The sequence below is a fragment of the Trichosurus vulpecula genome, chromosome 4, assembly GCF_011100635.1.
Source record: "Trichosurus vulpecula isolate mTriVul1 chromosome 4, mTriVul1.pri, whole genome shotgun sequence".
Lineage (NCBI taxonomy): Eukaryota > Metazoa > Chordata > Mammalia > Diprotodontia > Phalangeridae > Trichosurus > Trichosurus vulpecula.
The window spans coordinates 28152008-28171520 of record NC_050576.1 but is presented as its reverse complement, the minus strand read 5'-3'; the positions used below and the strand labels follow the sequence as shown (position 1 = coordinate 28171520).

At 50.4% G+C, this 19513-nt stretch overlaps 1 protein-coding gene across 2 annotated transcripts; it reads left to right on the top strand.

Annotated features, from left to right (window-relative positions):
• The first annotated feature begins 349 nt into the window (after positions 1–349).
• Positions 350–19079, top strand: BTF3L4 (basic transcription factor 3 like 4). Of its 2 annotated transcripts, none has more exons than XM_036757849.1 (6): positions 350–467; positions 7577–7643; positions 11634–11747; positions 15810–16011; positions 16682–16741; positions 17484–19079. In XM_036757849.1, exons 2-6 carry the CDS (start codon positions 7590–7592, stop codon positions 17528–17530), a joined length of 477 nt encoding a protein of 158 aa, XP_036613744.1. In that variant the 5' UTR covers positions 350–467; positions 7577–7589; the 3' UTR covers positions 17531–19079. The 2 variants fall into 2 exon arrangements, with proteins under 2 accessions (XP_036613744.1, XP_036613745.1); XM_036757850.1 differs by having other exon boundaries at positions 387–508.
• The last annotated feature ends 434 nt before the right edge of the window (positions 19080–19513 follow it).

Below are 19513 nucleotides of genomic sequence, written 5' to 3'. Positions count from 1 at the left end.
GTCGCCGAAAACTAAATGTGCTGCTTTTAAACTGCCCCACAGCCTCTGGATTGCACAACGACAAGTGTATCCATAACCCGCCGTTTCCCGACGCACGAGGCGGGGGGCTGCTCCCCAATCCCGTGACAATGCCCCAAGAAGATGCACGATGCCAAACAAAAACTCGCTCGCTGCCCTCTCCCAGACGCCCTAGCGAGGAGCACAATATAATCCGCCGAGGACTACAGTTCCCAGCATGCATGGCGCGCCTCCGATCCCTCCGCCTTGCGATTGGACGCGAGGCCTGGACCGCCCCCCTCCACCGGGAGCTTCTGGCGATTGGCTGCTCGGGGGGCCGGGAGGTGGGCCGGGGGGCGTCACGTGTCCGCGCTCCCGCGGCCGCCGCCTCCTTTCTCTGCCTCCGCTACGACCGCCATCTTGCTGCCGCCGCGTGTTGCCGTCGGAGGAAGCCCCAGCCTCGGCTCCAGGTAAAGCGGTCGCTGCCGGAGCCTCGGTCCCGGCGCCCCCGGTGAGCGAACCCTGGAGGGCGCGCCTTCCCGACTTGCTCCGGCGGAGCGGGGCGGGCCCGGGCCCGGCTCCGGAGCCCGGCCGTTAGGGGGAGGGGGAGACTGAGGCAGGCCCTCCTCGGGTCCGCTATGAGCCTCAGGCTCCTTCTCAGCCAAAGCAGGCCTGGGCTTCCGCCGACCGGGAGGACTGGGATCCTGGGGGCCCTCCTGGGCCTCAGTTTCCTTCTCTGTCAAGTGAAGGCCTAGCACTCCGCGGACCCCGAGGTCCCTCCAGTTTACTTTTGTCAGAGGAGGGAGGGGGCTCTCTCGGCCTCAGCTGGGAGCCTGGGACCCGTGGCCCCTGAGGATGCTCCGGGTTACTGAGCTAGGGTCCCGTGGGTTCTCCTGGCCTCAGTTTCCCCATCCGTAAAGTGAGGAGGCTGGCGTCTCCAGGCCCTCCCAGCCCCAGATAGAACGAGTTCTCCCTGGCCTCAGTTTCCCCACCTGTAAAGCGAGGGGGCTGGGCTCCTTGCCCCGGCCTTGCTGTGGGAGTGAATGGTGCCCGAGGTCTCCCGGTGTGGAGGGGCCGGGCCGGTTTCTTGCCCCTGGTAGTCATTCGAAGGCTGAGTTAGCCCCGGGCAGGTCCAGAGTCTCCCCACCCCCCACGCCCCCATCCAGGCCCGGGGAAGGAAGGAAACTTGATAGCTCTGTCGGGGAAGGGGCCGACTGGGTTCTGCAAACACTTGGGAAGAACAACAGTGGCCAGGACGGTTCCTGACAGGGTGGCCTAGGGGGTAGAGCCCTCCAGTCCTGCCTCCCGCCCCTCCTGGCGGGATGGCCCCGGGCAGCCTTCCGAGGCTGTGGGTCAAAGGCAGGGTGCTGACCTGGCTTGTGAGAAACTTCACCCTGGAAGTCCAGGTCCAGGCCCTGCCTGAGACACATCGGGCGCCGGGTCTGGGTCTGGTGATTAGTAACAGCGCCCGCCTCTGTTGTTTGGGGTTTGCAGAAGCTTAGGGGCCGGGTGAAGAAAAGCAGGCCCTGAACCCCGATCTCTCTGCTCTAGGGTGCACCGCCTCCCACCTGGGGAAGTCTAGACTCCCCTCCCTATCCAGGGCCAGCGTCCTGATTCAGATCCCACAGGCTGCGCTGTGTAGGTCAGGAGTGTGGCCGCTTCCTGACACCGGGTCCGGACCGCCGGACTGCCCACTGTGCCATCCTGCCCATACGGTGAGGGCACGAGGAGTGGGCGCTACCTGCGTTCTTTGTGATGGGCTCCAAGCAGCCTGGCCTCAAATGATGGGTGTTCTGACCCAGGGGATTCTTGTTTAAGGGTGGGTTGGACAGCATGGCCCCTGCAGGGCCGGGGTGAAGCCTGGGTACTCTGGGCCGGCCCTGAGGCCTGGGACTCGGAGGCTGCCGGTGACCTTGGGGTGTTCACTCCTTCGGACCCGTCCTGTCATCGGGGGGCTGCAGGGGGCTTCTCCTCATAGGTGCCTCCTCGGTGCTGTTTGAGGGGAGACTGCTGTGCAGATAAGGGTCCCTCCTGGGTCCTGCGCACGTCTGAGATGTCGGAATGCTCCGGAAGGCCCTTCTTCTCAGACTCCCACCCTCCCTTGCTGGGGTCCAGGAGACATCTTTCCACACCCCTTCCCATTCCTCCCTACCTTTTCCCTCTGCCTTTTCTCCGTGATACCTCCCTGTGGAAGGTGGGAAAGGCCTCTTCTTTGAGACTCTTGGGGTGGACTCTTTGGCAGGTTTTTGTGTGTCATAGTTTTTGTTTTCAGCCAACCAGGATTCCCCCTTTACTTAACCCCTCTTCATTTTATGGGCATCTGGGTACCAGGCTTAGCTTGCATCTTCTCTAAAGCAGCCCTCCTCTTGACAGTTTGGCGAGGTAGGAAAGGCCAACGTTTTATGGCCGAAGACACCGAGGCACCGTCCACCTCCCAGGTGGCAGAGCCAGAACCCTAAGAAGCAACAGCTTCTGGCGGGTAGGCCGGCGAGTGCTCCTTCCATCAGCTGGCCAGCAGTGCCAGCCCCCGCTCAGTGTGCGTAGCTCCTTTGCCAAGTATTATAGGTGCTGTGCCCCCTCCATTTCTGTAGAGAAATTTTTCCGCCTAGAAGCATTCCATTCAGTTCAGCCAACAGTGGGTACCTACTGCTTACCCCCAGTATCATGCGCAGGTCCTGCCTTCATGGAGCTGGAACTCTGGCACACACAAATAAGTGAGGTGGGCTGGGGATAGAGTAGTAAGGACAGGGTGAGGAGGGGTGATAGAAAAAGTGCCCTGGGAAAGAGATCCCTTGGGGGAGGGATGGGGGCTTCTGAATACTAGTACTGGAGCCTTCTTGGAGGTGGTGGCACTTGGACCATCAAGGACAGAATGACTTTGATGGTGTGGATGTGGGGTAAAAACCGGGCTCACCGAAAGGGTTTATTCCAGTCTGGTGCCCAGAATTCACTGATTGGGATTGACCAGAATACAGGATAGATGGGGCCAGGCTGTGGAAGGCCTTCAGGCCCAGGCTGAGGCTCCTGCATGTCCTGTGACTAGGGAGCTCCTGAAGGCTTTGGGGCGACAGTGACATAGTCACACTTGTGCATGTAGAGATGTTATGGAAGCCTTGGGAAGGATGGCTTGGAGAGGGACGGAGCCGGAGGCCGGGAGACCACTGGGGTGGGGGTGGGGGGGCGGGCAGGAGAATCCAGGGCAGTGGCAGGGTGGGCTGGGACTGGCATCCTGGGCCTCTGGGCCCTCTATTCTCTGGCCAGGTTCCTTCCTTCATAAGCAGGGGGCCCTCTTTATTCTGTGCCAGTGTGTCCAGGGCTCGGGGAGGAGTCATAAAGTATAAACTCTCCCTGATGTCTGGCCGTGCGTTTCACCTTGGGCACCGATCAGGACTCACCTTTTTGTGCCCCAGTATGCTGTCATTGGCCAGAGAGGGCTTGAAAGTGAAAGCTGTGTGAATACGCATGTGCCTGACATTTCCTCACCCATCTGCTAACATGGGTGTGAGCTCTCTTCTCAGAAGGGTTGTAGTTAAAGGGGGCCCTGGAAACCACCAAGCCGCACATGGCACAGGAACTGTTGCTCCAGCGGGCCCGGGAGTCAGGATTCCGTTCTGCTTCCCACATGTCACAATCCTATTGGTAAAGGTCTCAGCCTCACCCTCTTCACCTGTGAAATGGGGATAGTAATGCCTCCCTCACCAAGTTGTCTTGAGAGCCAAATGAGATCATTGTGTGTAAATATGTAGCCAAATATAAAGCAGTATATACATTTGAGTTATTATCTAGTCCTCCATCTTTTAAGTGGAAGTGACTTAGCTAAGGTCACACAGGTTACAACTTCTGGTGGCAAAGCTGGTATCATTTCCACCTTACTGGGCTGTGGGTTGTGAAGTGCTTTGAGGTCGAGTCTTGAAAGCTTGAGATCAAATGCAAATTAGCATTACTTACGATTCTTCCGTTCCCCTTGTTATGGTACTGTGCCCAGAATCCAGAGGACAAGTGACTTTTAAACAATTTGCATTTTATGCATCTAGGTAAAAGACAATATAGCAATATCTTGTAAACTTTGAAAGCATTTTAAAAATTGAGGAGAAATATTCATCTAATAAATATTTTCTTAAATGCCTGGCTTATTCCCACCATCTACCTCCTCCACTCCTACTCACATTCTGCTGAGCCCACTGGGGCTGCTGCGACAACAGCACATCTCTGTCGCCCACTTCTGCCCTGACTGCCCCGTTTCTGAAACACTGGGCCCCCTCCCCCGCTGGCAGGCAGCTTCCCTGACCTCCTTCGAGCATCACCGACAAGAGGCCTCCTCAATGGCTTGCCTTTCCAGATTAGTTTCCATTTACTCTCTCTACATTGCATGGGTCTAGATATTTCTGTGTCATTCTATGAGTTCCAGGGCTGTTTTTGCTTTTCTGTGTGTGTGTGTGTTTGTAGTTCCTGGGACATAGTAAATGCTTAATAAATGCTTGTAGACTGACTGTTCTGTATTGGGCTTTCACTGCAGCCCGGCAATGCTTTTACTCATCCCTCCTTCTGTATTACCCCTGCTACCCTCAAAGGCTGTTCCTAAGATCCCTTCTCAAGCCTCCCACAGCACCACCGCTTACCCTCTTAGGCTTTACTGAGAGAAAAAAAGCTGGTTTGTTATGAGCTGCTTCTTTTCCCTGCATCTCACAAACCCCTTGACCCCATCCTCCATTTTTTTACTTCAGGTATTGATGAAGACGTGCTGCTTCTCCCCAAACCTCAGCATGTACCCTGAATTCCATTCCCTGTCCCAAACTGCCACCACTATCATCCCCCTTTTTCTTTCTGATCTTTAGTCTCTTCCTCTCTACTGGGTCCTTCTTTGCTGCCTACAAATGCATCTGAGTGTCCTCCATCAGAACCTCCAATTCCCTCCACTTACTGACCTGTATCTGTCTCCTTTTCCTAACCAAACTCCTAGAACAAGCTGTCTACACTTGTAGCCTGCACTCACTAGGTCTCACTCCTTACCCTATTGTCATCTGGCTTCTTCATTATTCCACTGAAAGCTCTTTCCAAAGCTCCCAGGGCCCTTTTGGTTACCAGATACTGAGATGGTCTTGTCTTCAGGCCTCATGGTTGACGACGCCCCTCAGAATTTCACAGTTGGCCTCCTCTCTCCTCCCTGGTGTGAAGCGCAGTGATGGGCACATGTGCATAGCTTCATACTTAGTGACCAGATGACTGGGTACTTGTTCTTCCCTTTGCTTCCTTCTCTATCTCCTTTGCTGCCTTGTCATCCATGTCATCCCCTCTAACTGTGGGCATACATACCCCAAAGCTGTGTCTTGAGGCTTCATCTTTTTCTCCACCCCAACTCATGTGATGACCTTGGCAGCTCTTTGGGGTTTGATCCATCTCTATGCACATGGCTCCAAGATCTTGGGATCTATCCCTGATTTCTTCAGAGCTCCAGTCCCATATCACCAACTGGGTGTCCCGTTGGCATCTCGGCCTCAACTTGTCCAAAACACTTTGGTTTTTTCCCCCTCCAAACTTGCCGCATTCCCAGATTTCCCTATTCTTCCAGTGGTCTCCTCATCCTCCCAAGCACCCAGGCCAACAGGCTCTGTAGCCTCGCAGACTCTCTATTCTTCATCATTGCACATATTCAGTCTTTGCCAGATCTTGCCATTTCTGCCTCTCCATCTTCTCTCTTATGCCCCTACCCTCACTCTAACCCTCATCAACTCTCACCTAGACTCTAAATAATTTTAGACCAATTAGGTCTAAACTCCCTCCCCACCCCATCCCCCACTCAGCTGCTGTTTGGTAAAGCGCAGGTCTTATCATGCTATTTACTGTACTCAGTAAAATATAAGCTGCTCTGTTTGGCCTTAAGATAGACCCAGCCTACCCTTCTGACCTTATATACACTTTACCACACTTAGCCAGATTGGCCTCCTCCCTCTTCACACATGACACGCCATCTCCCGAGTCTGTCTCAATGCCTTGAGCACTGGCTGTACTTCATGCCTAGAATACCCACTCTCCTCATCTCTGCCTTTTAGAATCCTTCCTTTCCCTCAATTCAAATTCAATTCAAATGCTTCCTCCTAGTCTCTTCCCAGCCTGTCCTGAGCCCCCGGGTGCCAGTGCCAACCCCATCACCTTGTATTGATGTGTATACCTAGGTGCATATGTTGCCTCTTCCTTGATAGAATGTAAGCTAGGGAGGGCAGAAACCATTTCATGTTTATCTCTGTATTCCCAGTGTCTAGCACAGTGCCTGGTACCTAGTGTTGATTGTATGCAGAATTCTGTCATAGGCAGCAGGACCCCAAAGACCAAGTTGGATGCTCTGCTGAGGGAATGGAGACGAGTCAGTCCAAGATCATGTGAGAAAGAAGGAAAGCCCCCAACAACCTGGGGGATTCAGAGATTCATACCTTTGTGGTGAGGCCAGTGGTTTCCCAAACCCAAGGTTGGCTGACAGGCTGGCTGCCTTCTCCTTTTGTGCCTTAAAAGGTTAAAAAACAAAAGGCTGAGACTGAGCTAGAGAATGACCCGTACTTTTGAAGTGACAGCGTGTTCCTCCACAGTCTACCAATAGTGTGGAGATTAGGATCAAGATACTGTATGGGAAAGTGCTCTGGACACCAGAAAATCAGGAGCCTGTGGAGGAGGCATTGAGAGAATTTTGTGGCTATTGGAGTTCTGCCTTTTTGGAGACTTGGGCCTCTCCCTTTCATTGATACTCATTTCATCATCTCATCCTGGACAAAGACGTCCTTATTTTGTGTTTGCTTCTTTCAGTGCTTGGAGATCCAGCCATTCATCGCATCTGATCTCAGCCCAGGTGGCTTTTTGTGTTTACATTGACAGTCTGACTGAAAAGGAGTAGGAAATAGTTTGAGAGTATGGTCTGTTTTTTGAGATTTTTCTTTATTAATGCATTTTGTAATAGATATCAGCTCTGCTCAAAAGATCCCTGCTTAAACACCAACACCAACTGGCTGTGAGGAATTATTTCATCATTATTGAAGCCAAAGAAGGGAATAATGTTTCCTGGAGGTGCCTCAAGATTGGCGACTTTCACAGCATCCTAGGTTTTTCTGTTTCTAGACTTCCTTTTCAGGATCATTTGAATTTATATACTTTACTATGTACAATGGGCAGGAAGGTAGTATTGTGGAAGATCCCTCTATGCCCACTCCATTCCCTGACTCTCTTGTCTCTCGTAGTAGATGGTCTTTGTGAGTGGCCATAGCCATGGAGTTTGTTACCAAGTAGGCAGCTTTCTGGGCTCATCCCCTGAAGCCTCTCTTGGCTTCACCAGCCTGGTTTTAGGACCTTAAGCTTCTTTCTTCAAGTCTGAGCCACTTGGTGTTGGAGCTGGCACCCAGTGGGCCTTGCGTCCACCCTGATGGGATGGGGGGCTGGAGGGCCCCATCCAGGAGGCTGGGCCAGAAGGACTGTTGGTCACTCAGTACAGGCGGGTGAAAACTCCAGGGACCTGGGGATGCGGCGGCAGGGTTCCTGTTTTGCTAGAGCTCGCTAAGACTTTCCAGAGACTTGAAACCATCTTCTTCTTTTCTAGATCCACCAGCAGCATGAATCAGGAGAAATTAGCCAAGCTTCAGGCTCAGGTCCGGATAGGAGGCAAGGTGAGTGTGGGCTCAAACTCAGTCCTGTTCTTACTCGCTGAAGGCGGTAAAGGTTGGAAGTGCGAGTATGAGAAGGGGCCTCAGGACTCACCTAGCCTGATGTCTTTATTTGGCCTATAGGGAAACTGAGGTCCAGAGAGCTGAAAGGGCTTGTCCTTAGGACAGGAGGTAAGGGTAGCACCAAGATTTAAACCCTGTCCTCTCCCTCGAAAACCAGCCTCCTTTGCTGTGACCTGGGCAACCGTGGGACTCGGCACCATTGATCATCCCCATGACTGCTGAGTGTTGTGGACAGGATTCCTCAGCTACCTTAGGAAGGGGCCTCATGCTGAGACTCCCACTGCTGTCCCGAGCCAGACCCTCCCTCCCTCTGGGCCCAGTTACTCAGGAAAAGGGGACAGTTCTCTTAATAGCACCCATTGTAATGCCATCTCCTATCTAGAAGTCACCTGTTAAAACACAGCTGGGAAACTAGAAATAAGCAAATGGATTAAGTAGAAACTCTTGTGTTTGGGCGTTTAAAGCTCTTCTCAAATTGTTCTTTTGCTGTTTCTCACACCAAATGGCTCATCTCCCATCTCTGTGCTTTCGCACTCCTGTCGCCCATACCTGGCTTGCCCTCTCTCCTCACCTCTCACCTCTGCCTGTGAGAGTCCCTAGTCTCCTTCAGAGTTCAGCCCAAGCAGCACCTCCTACGTAGAGCCTTCCCCCAAAGCTGCTCGTGTCCTCCCTGCACTGGGATGTGTAACTCTTGTCCCCCATTGGAATGTGAGGAGAGTAGGGACTTTTCACTTATGTCCTCATAGCCTTAGGCTGAGTGCATTGCCTGGCACACAGTAGGCACTTAATTATAGAATCATGGCCTTTGTGCTGGGCAGGTCCTTAGGGACCATTTAGCCAAACACCTTCATTTTATAGATGAGCAAAATGGGATTCAGAGAAAAGCAACTTAGTCCAGGTCAGATGCCTACTAAGCGTCCAAGCCAAGATTAGAACCCAGGGCAGATCCAGATGTCACAGCTCCTCAGTCGATCTGTTGGCCTTTATTAAGTGCCTGTGGGTTAAGCCCTGGGGTGACAAGTTACAAGGAATGAAACAATCCATCCGGACAGTTAGGCTAATGCCCTTTAGTCATGGAGAGCCCTTGCCTAGCCTCAGCAGCCAGCCTGCATTTATTAATCGCTTATCACAGTGGGTTACAGAGGAAGGCAGAAAGACGTTCCCCGCTTTCCCGGAGCTCCCCCTCTAATAGGCGAGATGACGTGCAGGCAGCTGTGTCCACATAAGTAGAGGGAGGGGAGCTCAGAGAGAAGGCGCCAATGGCTCCTGCTGAAGCTGGGGTTTGGGTTTGGGCTCTAAAGGACAGTGGGAGTCTGAGGAGAGAGAGCGAGGCAGGTCTGGAAGCCTCAGAAATCACAGGCGGCCAGTTCCCCTTCCCCTAGCAGATGAGGGGGTGGAGAAGAAGAAATCAGAGCTGGGCCGATTGGGATGAGCACATATTAACCACCACAATAATGATACTAAAGGGAGAGAAGGGCAGGTGAGAGCTGAGGGAGGATGCCAGGAGCTCAGGTTACAATGGCGTAGAGTGATCCATGTTCACACAGTAATCCCAGGTACTCAAGAAGAGATAATTAGGATGCCTGTTCTCCCTTCGAGAAGGCAGAGATGAGTAAATTATCGGAGAGATTTCTCTGAAAAGGTTGGAAAGAAGTGTCCAAGCTTAAGAAGTGATCCTTTAAGCAGCAAGCATTTATCAAGGCCTACTTTGTGCCAGGGCCCTGCCAGACAGAAGCCAAGCATGACTTTGTCCCTAGGCTCAAGTAGTTGCCCTTGGCCTAGGTGATTGCAGCTGCCCTGCCCCCACTCTGCCCCTCAGCTGGCTAAGGAAGAGCACGACCAGGGGATCCTCCTACTCAGTCAACTCAGGTGGCTTCCTGTTGCCTCGAGGCTCCAATCTAAACTTCAGAGCCCTTCCCACCTTGGCATTAGCCTCCATGAACGTTACTTCCCCCCGCACTCTGGCATCCCGCCAAGCCAGACTCTGTTCCTCTCATAGGACATGCTGGGCCTTTGTATTGGTTGTCTCACCCTTCCCTCAGGCACCTCCCTCTGCAGGAAGCCTTTCCTGATCCCCCCAACTGCCGTATACATACTTGTATCTCCCCTCTTTATATTTATGCTGAATATATTTATAGATATCCTTGCTGTTTCTTGGGAGTAGGGATCACTTCCCTTTCTAGTACTTGTATTCCTAGCACAGGGCCAGGCACACAGGAGAGCTTAAGAAATGCTTGTTAGTTGATTGATTCTGTCCAAAACAGTTATGTGGACTATCTATTGAGGTTTCTGAGGGGGGGTATTTTTCAGTCTGCTCTCCTAACCATTGGTTTTCCATCCTACTTTTCCAAGCCCTGACACTTGAATGTTCTGTGTTAAGGTTCCTTCCATCTCTCACAGCTAGAGGGGGATACCCCTTGTAACGTTAGAATAACAAAAGAGTCCAGTTGATTTGTAATCCAAATGTCCGTGGTGTGGTATAGAAGACATAGAGATGCTATGGGAGGGAAGCCGTTGTTAAATTGGCAGTGTGACCATTTGCTCCTCAGAAATCAGGGCTTGATTTATTGTTTTGTTGATTGTCTAGACTTAAGAAAGTGAAGGAGAAATGTTGATGATAATGGCATGTTAAACTGAAAAGTGTGTTGCTGAGTGTTTAACGCTGACCAGCACATCACTGACAGGGAGCCCTCCAGAGGGCGGGCAGGAGGATAATATGGACAGTCATTTTTATACCACTTTAATAGGGCACTGGACCTGGAGTCGGGAAGACCTGGGTTCAAATCCGGCCATGGACACTTAGTAGCTGTGTGACCCTGGGCAAGTCACTTAACCCTGTTTGCCTCACTTTTCTCATCTGTAAAATGATCTGGAGAAGGCAATGGGAGCCTCCTGGCAGCTCTCTGAGGCCCTACAATAGGTGGCGTCAATTATGTTGTAATTTTCTGTGGAGCAAGTCATGCTTCAATGATGCCGGGCATGGGTGGAGCTGCCACCCATAAAGAGACTTAACAGTGCCTGCTGGTGCTCAGGCAAAAAGAACTTCCCTGCACCTGTCTCCAATCTTCTGCAAGGGAATTCTGCCTTTGGCTCAAGGCGTAGAGAAACTTTGCTCAAGGAGCTCCGAGCTTTGGCTACTATTAGTTGGATTTGAGTTACATTATTGGTTGCCACCTATTGTGGTCTAGCCTAGGACTCTACACATACGTCATTGTTCCAGGAGAAACCTGGAAATCAGTGGTTGCAACTCAGTCTGTTCAGTCGGGAGCTGTCTAAGGTGGACTCCATTGATGCCGTGACCCAATAAAATGCAGACTTTCCATTTGTTATTTGTACTCCAGTTTATTTTACATTGGCTTTTAATGATGGCACTAATGTATGATGACTTCTAAGGCTTCCTGTGTTAGCCCCTAAACTCTAAAATTCTATGGTATTTCTAAGAAAGGTTTTACATGGAGTAGAAGTATGAAGGCGCTCCTGGGACAGGAATGTAGGGGAAAGAATACACTTGGAGTAAGTGGGGAGCAGGCTAGGTGTTAGTGACCTGTCTTCAAGGCTTGCTGTCAGAGGAACCACCTGCTTCGGTGGTATCAGAGAGCCATTCAAGTAAATGACCTTTGAGTCATCTGGCATCCGGAACTAGCTTATCTTGTTTAAGAATGGGAGCAGACTTTGCTTGTAATGTTTTCAAATTATTGAGTTAACCAAGAAACACAGATGCTTTTGAAACAGATGTTGACAGTTGGATAAGGTGGTTCATAATTGAACTCCTGAAAACAGGCCCGTGCTGTTTGTTGTCCATAGCCTTCTGAGCATCTTCACTAACCATGAGAGTCACCAGCTTCCTTCGTGGGATTCGGTGAGATGATGTGAACGTGGGAATTGGGGACTCTGCTGACAAAGGCTTTTCCCATTGTCTCCCTCTTTTAGGGCACAGCACGCAGAAAGAAGAAGGTGGTGCATAGAACGGCCACAGCAGACGACAAGAAACTTCAGAGTTCCCTCAAAAAATTGGCTGTGAATAATATTGCTGGTATTGAAGAGGTAAGGTCACTAGGCTACAATGTAAAAGGTTGCTTTGACTTTTCAAATGAAAAAAAAAAATTCTGCCCAAAGTCCTTGGTCTTTTCCAAGGACTTGGAACTGCTGGGTGTGAAGTCATTTTTCATATCACCAACATTGGTGTGGTTACATATGGTCGCAGCACACTTTTCTGAAGGCTGGCCTCACATACAGATTTAACTGTACTGACTAAGACTCTCAAACTACCATTGGTAAAAATGGCACAATTGTAGATAACTCATTCACTTAATGAAATGATTAAGTCACAGATAAAGACAATGGAAGATTTTCCCAAACCATAAATTATAGCCTTTTCCTTTTCCTAGAGCTTCTTGAGGAGAAGACACTTCCCAGCTTGACTTGATGGTGGGCAGTGTTTCACGAGGCCCTGGAATGAACAGGCTTGCTCTCAGGCACACGTATACATCATGCCTCTTTGAGAATCGTTATTCATAGACTCAGTTGATCTTGAGTTGACTGGCTCTTTGGCTTTAAACCATAGACTTGATTTAATTCTCTGCATGTTTTCTAGAATCTAGAGTCATTGGTGTTCTTGCTTACTTGAAAGCAGATGTCTGCCTTAATCTGCCTGCCCTTGCCGTATCTGAGCCCTCCCAGGCTCTGGAGAAAGCAACCTGGCCTTCCCTTGATAGAGCGCTGCCCCAACTCTTCTTTGAGGCCACAGTGAAGATCTCCCTGAGCAAGGCCCCCTGGGCCTATCCAGCCTGAGGGTGCTTGTGGGATGGCTGGCATCTGCAGGCGGCCTGGGGAGCCCCCACCAACCAGTCCTATTCTTTATGTTGGGAATGGTTCTGATTGGAGCCACAGTTGTCTGGCCATTAAGGGACCAAGCATTTCCTTAGTTTTTGCCAGTGTTAAAGAAGCTGGCAAGAACTTGGGAATAGAAGAAACCTTCAGTTTGGTGTGAAACAATGAATGTTAGTGTGTTTTCTAGGCCCTGCTCTGACACGTAGAGGGAGAAAACCCTTGGAATGTCAGTGACGGTGGCTGGGGGAGAAAACAGCCACTTGTTCCCACAGCCATGCCACCTTCCTGGCCTTCCAGCATTCTCCAAGGCCTCTCCCCTGGCCCCCATTCCTAGCCTGTGCTCGTTTATGTTTTCCTGTTTGAGGGGCTAAGAAGCAGAGCCCCCTAATGCTGACTCTACCATGTTTTCTGAGATAGCCCACATCAGCCCATCTTCATAACTTGTGGTAAACTGAAGGTTCTGCTGGTAGTGAAGAAAGGAAGGGAGCAAACATTTACAAAGCAGGTGGGACCCATGACATGCGAAAGACACTTTGTGGAGTGCTTTGTGAATATGATCTCATTCGATTGTCCCAACAACCCTGCAAGGCAGTTACTATGGTTGAGGAAAGTGAGGCAGGCGGGTGAAATGACTTGGCCAGGGTCACACTGCTAGTAAGTGTCTGAGGCTGGATCTGAGCTCAGATCTTCTTGACTCCAGGTGCATCTCTTTCTTCACTGTACTGCCTAGCAGGTGCTACTGGTGGATAGAAACTTCTTTCCCTGGACTAGCTTAGAGTAATTGCAGATACACACCAGTCTTGTTCCTTGGGTGTGTTGGAAGAAGGCGGTGAGGCAGAGTGGGGGCATCGGCCCCAGGTTCCAGTGGCTGTGCTCATGGACTCCCAGGCTGCATTCCCAGACCAAACCCACCCAAGTGATGGGGTGGACCTGCTGGTCGGTCATGGCCATCCCCTTCTGGACTTGGCCAGCACTTCGTGTCCCATTTCAGTAATGCAAATATCCTGTGTTCAGGTGTGTTTTAATGATCTAGTTTGTTCTCTCAGCCACCTACAAACTGCAGGCTTCATGGGAAGGTGGATACCTCAACTTATCTCCTTGGCATCTTCCCCCTAGTGCCTAGCTCCGTGCTCTGCACACAGTAAGTTCTGAGTAGTTGTTTGTTGGGTTAAAACTCACTTATTTGGAACTTGGAGTACATTTTCCCATAGAAACAGTATATAAATCAATGGAAGTTCCTAGGCCGACCTAAATTCCAGTTCAGCCCGCAGTGTGCCAGAAGTGTCCTTTCTGAAGGCCTCCTGTATGCCTCATTTTGGTGGGTCTTTAGAACTCCTGCAGAAGATCATGAGTTCTGGCTGTCCTTGCCACCTTCGGAAGGGTTTCAAACCCGGCCCCTATTGCCCCAAAGCCAGCCTAGCTGAGCTTATTGCCAGGCTGGCCTCAGGAGGGTGGAGGATTTCTCAGCTGACTCCATCCGAGACTATGTGCCCGGCTGTGGAGGGGTTGTGTGATCATCCTTGTGGGAGGGCTGGCATTTCTGCCTTGAAGTACTTCAGGGGATTACTGAAGTGAAGGAGTGCTTGGCATACAGTGTTCCTACTGCTGTATGGGCTTCTGATGCTACATCCATTTTTCCCCATGGAAAAAATTGCTCATAGTTGCAGCTCAGCCATGCCAGCACCACCAGTATACTCCCCATTAAAGCCCCCTTCCCACATCTGGGTGAAGGACGTAACTGCCTGGTAGGGGCCCCTATGGCCTGGGCCAGGGCTGTGGCAGGTCCTTCCTTCATCTCTGAGCAGTGGCACCCAAATGAGTGATGTTCTCCCTCTCCCCAATCCTTTACCACAAATACTGGCCTCAGGCAAGGTAAGAAAAGGGAGTCGGAGTGAGTAGCACCAGAGAGGAGAGGGCATCCCAGGCAGTGAGACTTCCAGCTAGCATCTGTTAGTCAGAGATGATGAAATTCTGCTGGTGTGCAAACAGTGCACAGAAGGAATCCTAAAGGGAGGTGTAATGAGAGCGGGTACCGATTCAGCATGAGTTCTAGCTTTGGGGGTCTGGAAAACTTGGATTCAAATGCTACCCCCAGACACTTAGTAGCTGTGTGACCTTGGGTGGGTCATGTAACTTCTGCTTCTGTTTTCCTATCTGTAGAATGACAGTATTGGATTTGATGACCATTAAGGTCCCTTGCATCGCTAAGCTGTTGATTGGCATTATTTTGGGTGTCAGAAGGGGCTTCGAAGGGGAGTTGGCGGTGCTGGCACGGCTGAGCTGCAGCTGTGAGTAATTTGTGGCAGATGCCACAGAGCTTGGACGAAAAGCTATTAGCATTCAGTAGCGTTGTAAGGTTCAGGGCCCCTCTCGTGGCCTTGGTCTCCTAACATCTAAAATGAAGGCGTTCAAGGAGATGAGCCTTCCAACTGAGTGGATGGGATCCTATGACCTTAGAGGACTGAAGGAACCTGACCATGGCAGTCATGAGAAAGACTTGGTGGTTTTAATGGACCACCAGCTCAGTCATTGGCTCTGTTGATGGGGCAAGCACATACTGTGTCCATAGTGATGGACTTGAAAGGATGGCTCTGCTCTGCCCTCCCCTGGTCAGTCAGTGAGCTTTTATTAAGCACCTACTGTGTGCCAATCACTGGGCCAGGCACTAGGGGTACAAAGACAAAAATGAATTAAATCATCCAAAGACTGCATTATATAGACATGAAAAAGGGTGTACAAAATCAGTCTAGGGTTATTTTGGGGAAAGGCAGCAGAACAAAGAAATCAGGAAAAGGCTTCTCATAGAACATGGCACTTGGATGGGCTTTAAAAGAAACTAGGGCATGTAAGGTGGGGAAGGAGAGGTGGTGGCTCTGTGGGTGGTGAGAAGGGGCCGGAGAACAGATGTGGAGATAGGAGCTGCCATCTTTGGCAGCTGGTCAGACACCTGGAGTAGAGGAGGCTGTGTTTCGGAGCTTGCATGCCCTTGACCAAATTTGGCTTGGGAGGAATGCTCATGAGGTCTGTATGAGAGGCCTGCTGGGCAGTTGGGGAAGCGTTCATGCAGAAACGGGGCCAGGACTGGTGGTGAGCCTGCAGTTTTCCTGCCCTGGTTGGAGGTTCACTGGCCTTCTCCCCAATGTGGTGATGCCCCTCTGAAGTGCGGAAAGGGTGGCAACTTTAGAAGCCTGCAACCCATGTGCTAGTGGGACACTTACTTTTAGAAAAGGTTGGTGAGACTCTTACGAACCTTCTGTACGTCTTGTGTTCAAACAGGTGAACATGATTAAAGATGATGGGACAGTTATTCATTTCAACAACCCCAAAGTCCAGGCTTCCCTCTCTGCCAACACCTTTGCAATCACTGGCCATGCAGAAGCCAAGCCAATCACAGAAATGCTTCCTGGAATATTAAGCCAGCTCGGAGCTGACAGCTTAACGAGTCTTAGGAAGTTAGCCGAACAGTTCCCAAGGCAAGGTAGGTATTTGAATTCAGTGCTTCTCTCTTTCAATCAGCACTGCCATGTGCACCCCACAGCCCCCATTTAAAGGATTTTGCTTTGTGCCTTTATGGGAAACCATCTCTATTAGAAAGGATTTGTTGATGGTATAGCATGAATTTTTATCAACTGAGAGTAACGCTTTCAGAGAGTAAGCAGGGGTCAGGTGAAAGCTGTGGAGGGAGGATCTTCAGGTTCCTTGCGGCCCTCAGCTTCTAGGATTGGCTGCTCTCTGTTTATGAGCTTTTCCTCTAGGCCCTTGTTGATCAGGCTGTGGCAGGAGGTCCTTGTCATCTAACCCCAATTAACTTCATCTGGTTGATTGAATTTGGGGGTAAACTTGGAACTTGGCTCTGCTCTGAAGCTGTCACCAGTCCTACAGAGCTAGAAGTGACCTCTGGTTCATCTGGTCCAATTCTTTTATTTGACAGATGAGGAAACAAGGGCAGTATTTGAACTGATCTACGTCTGATTTAGGGGGAAAACGAGCCCAAAATCTGCAGTAATCATATTGACAGTGTTTCCTTTTCCTATTCCTGTGAATTTTCAGATTTGTTTAGACAAGGAGGGGACTGCGGAAGAGAGGTTTTGGGTTTTTTCAAAAACACTTATATTTGGTGACTTCGGTGTTTTTAAAATTCTTTTCAGTGTTGGATAGCAAAGCACCCAAGCCTGAAGACATTGATGAAGAAGATGACGATGTGCCAGGTGGGTCCAGAGACTGTTCTTGTTTCTTTGGCATTTGTTCCTTCAGCTTGTTTGGTATGTTTGACTCTGGTCTGGGTACTGCTGAGGATTGGCCTCCCTAAGGCTTCCTCTGCTCCTCTTGCACACTGGGGATGTACTGCTTGGCCCCCTGAAGTGTGCTTCCCCCAGGGCCAGCTCAGGAGAGGCCTGCCAAGCCCAGTAATGGATGGATTGGTTGTCTTCAAAGGCCTAACACAGTGAAGGTTGGAGCTGTCTACCAACTGATAAGATTTCAGCCCCGCTAATTCACAAAGGCCGTGGAGAGGGTGTCAGTCTCTCCACAGGAAAAGTATCTATTCACATTGATAAAACCCCAGCCATTGACGTTTAATAGGAAAAATGAAGTTTCCTTTGATCATTTGTCCTAGAAAACTTCATTCAAAAAAATAACCAAACACACACAGCTGTGTGATTTCACGTACAGGACTCCAAGCCAGAGCTGGCCTGTGCTGGCTGCCTATGCTGGCTCTGACAGTAGCTGGCATTCTTGTAGGGCATTATACCTCCTGTAAAAACAGGGGAGTTGGACAGGCTGGTGCCTACGTCGAATCTTCCCTGCTCACCTCTCAGAGTAGGGTCAAGCTCAGGCAGGGAGGGGCAGGTGTCTGGTGAGAGGCACAGCCTAATGCTGCTGTGGCTGTCACAGTAGCGGCAGAGAAGAAACCCCAGGCCGTTGACGATTCTTTCCTCTGCTTTTCTTCAGATCTTGTAGAAAATTTTGACGAAGCATCAAAGAATGAAGCAAACTAGAGTGTGGTGCTTCTTGGCGGCCGGCATGGACTAGATTGGAGAAAGGAGCGGGTGGCTTCAGAGCTGTACAGCGGCAGAGAACGTCACCTGTTCATAGTTCAGTAATATAAATATTTTGTATATTAATGATGCTGTTTGTTCAGCATTTTTCTGTCAGTTGATTTTGCATTTTGCACTTCTCCCAGGATCTCCTCTTTTGGTCAAAATACGAAGTATTGGTGCAGCTTTGAGGGTTTTTGTGTGTTTGCGAGTGCGTAGTGTGTGGGTGTCCGAGTGTGTGGGTGTGTGTGTACAGTGGAGAGCAAATTGGATAACAGTTCTATTGATCCTCCCCCTGCCCCCAGTAGAAAATAAAACAAATCTTTAAGTCTCTTCCTTTTTATCTTTGCCCAGTAGTGCACAGAAGTAGTGAAAAGTGAGTGTCTTGTCTATACTTCAAGAACTCAAGATATCAGAACGTTCAGGACTGGGTTTCAATTTGCTTTGTTAACTATTGTATTTGCAAATACCTTTCTGTGTTGAAAATGTCTTTCTGAGAGCTGGGGGCCAAGCTTCCTGCTAGGGCATGGGCTAGGAGACGCCTTAGGTCTTGCAGCCTTTGATTCCATGGTCAGACCTAGAAGGGTTTCTCTTTCCCTCCCTTTTTTCCTAGATGTTTCCTTGCCCCCTTTTGTCTTCAGATGGTTTGATCAGCCTTTGTTAGTGCTCCTTATCACGTCTCATTTAGACCCAGAAGGATGTTCTCCGTTTAGGGTTGTGCAAACAGCTAGATCCCTCTCCTTGTAAAGCGTTGTTTCTCTTGTCCTGGGGAACTGTAGGCCCACTCTTGACCTTCTGTTTGCCGTGGATTTAAATCCAGGGGAGCTGGCAGGGGCTGGTATGCCTTTGCCGAGAGACTTGATATCCCAACGGTCCTCACTGTTCTGAAGGACAGAGACAGCTTTCCAGCAAATTTGGAACTGGCAGCCTTCTGTGGAATTGGAAGCAAAGGGGCCCTAGAGCCTTGCCTTGTGTCCCCTGGGATGTCTATGGGATGATGATACTGGCCCGGAAAGGGTTTCTTTGCCCTGCTTCCCTGCTCTTGGCCTTGAAACCTACTTCTGGGTCGGATGTCCCCGTTGTTGTAGCTCATGGCACCCGCCAGTGTGTGTGCGTAGAATAGAGCAGTGTTTAGGCAGGCTCCTCCTCCTGAAGGCTCGGGGTGCTCCTTCACCAGAACTTCCCTCAAGGCCTTGGAGGAAAGCCTTGCAAAGTGACAAGTCTGCCCTTCGTTGGAGCAGGCATTGAGGGGGAGCCTGAGGGTCTGCAAGGGCCTCCGACTATCATCCAAACCATCCATGGCTCCCCTTCGTGGCGTGATGACTCTGCACCTGCAGAGCTTTGGAGACCAAGAACCCCCCAGGGGTCTGTAGACGACAGCGGCGAAGAGAGAGCTCTCGTGGCTTGTCGTCCAAACTCCTCCGTGGATTTTATAGACTTGTTCATTTTCCTGTTCTGTTTTATATAATATATGGACTTAACTATAAAATAAAATAACCGTACAAAAGAAGGGCCTCCCTCCTGTGCGTCTGTGGCGTTGGCTTCAGGGGACTGCCTCTTTCCTGCTTCTGCCTGCCTCATTCTTCCTTCCTTTCCTTGGCCATTCTGTGGAGCTTTGAGGTTTGTTGAGGGCTTGACAGATAGATCTTATTTTATCCTCACAATCCTGGAAGGAAGATGTTCCACCCATTTTATAGGTGAACCTGAGGCAGACAGAGGTTAAGTGACTTGCTCAGGGTCACACAGCTCACAAAGACTCAGATCCTCCTGACTCTAGGCCCAGCCCTCTGTCCACTGCTGTCTACAAAAGTGGCATTTAAATGCACCCCAACTCTTAATGACTTGCCTTGTTTAAGGGTTATCACCATTTTCTTCTCGTTTCCCACTGGACGCTGTGGGATGTTGTGTCCACCCTTTGCTGCCCGGGAGTGGCAGAGCTAGCAG

Excerpts from the sequence above, each read along its gene's own strand:
- BTF3L4 (XM_036757849.1), top strand. The coding sequence starts at position 7,590 with ATGAATCAGGAGAAATTAGCCAAGCTTCAGGCTCAGGTCCGGATAGGA. Across the intron at positions 7,644-11,633 it reads AGGTCCGGATAGGAGGCAAG|GGCACAGCACGCAGAAAGAA; the intron begins GTGAGTGTGGGC and ends TCCCTCTTTTAG. Across the intron at positions 16,012-16,681 it reads CGAACAGTTCCCAAGGCAAG|TGTTGGATAGCAAAGCACCC; the intron begins GTAGGTATTTGA and ends AATTCTTTTCAG.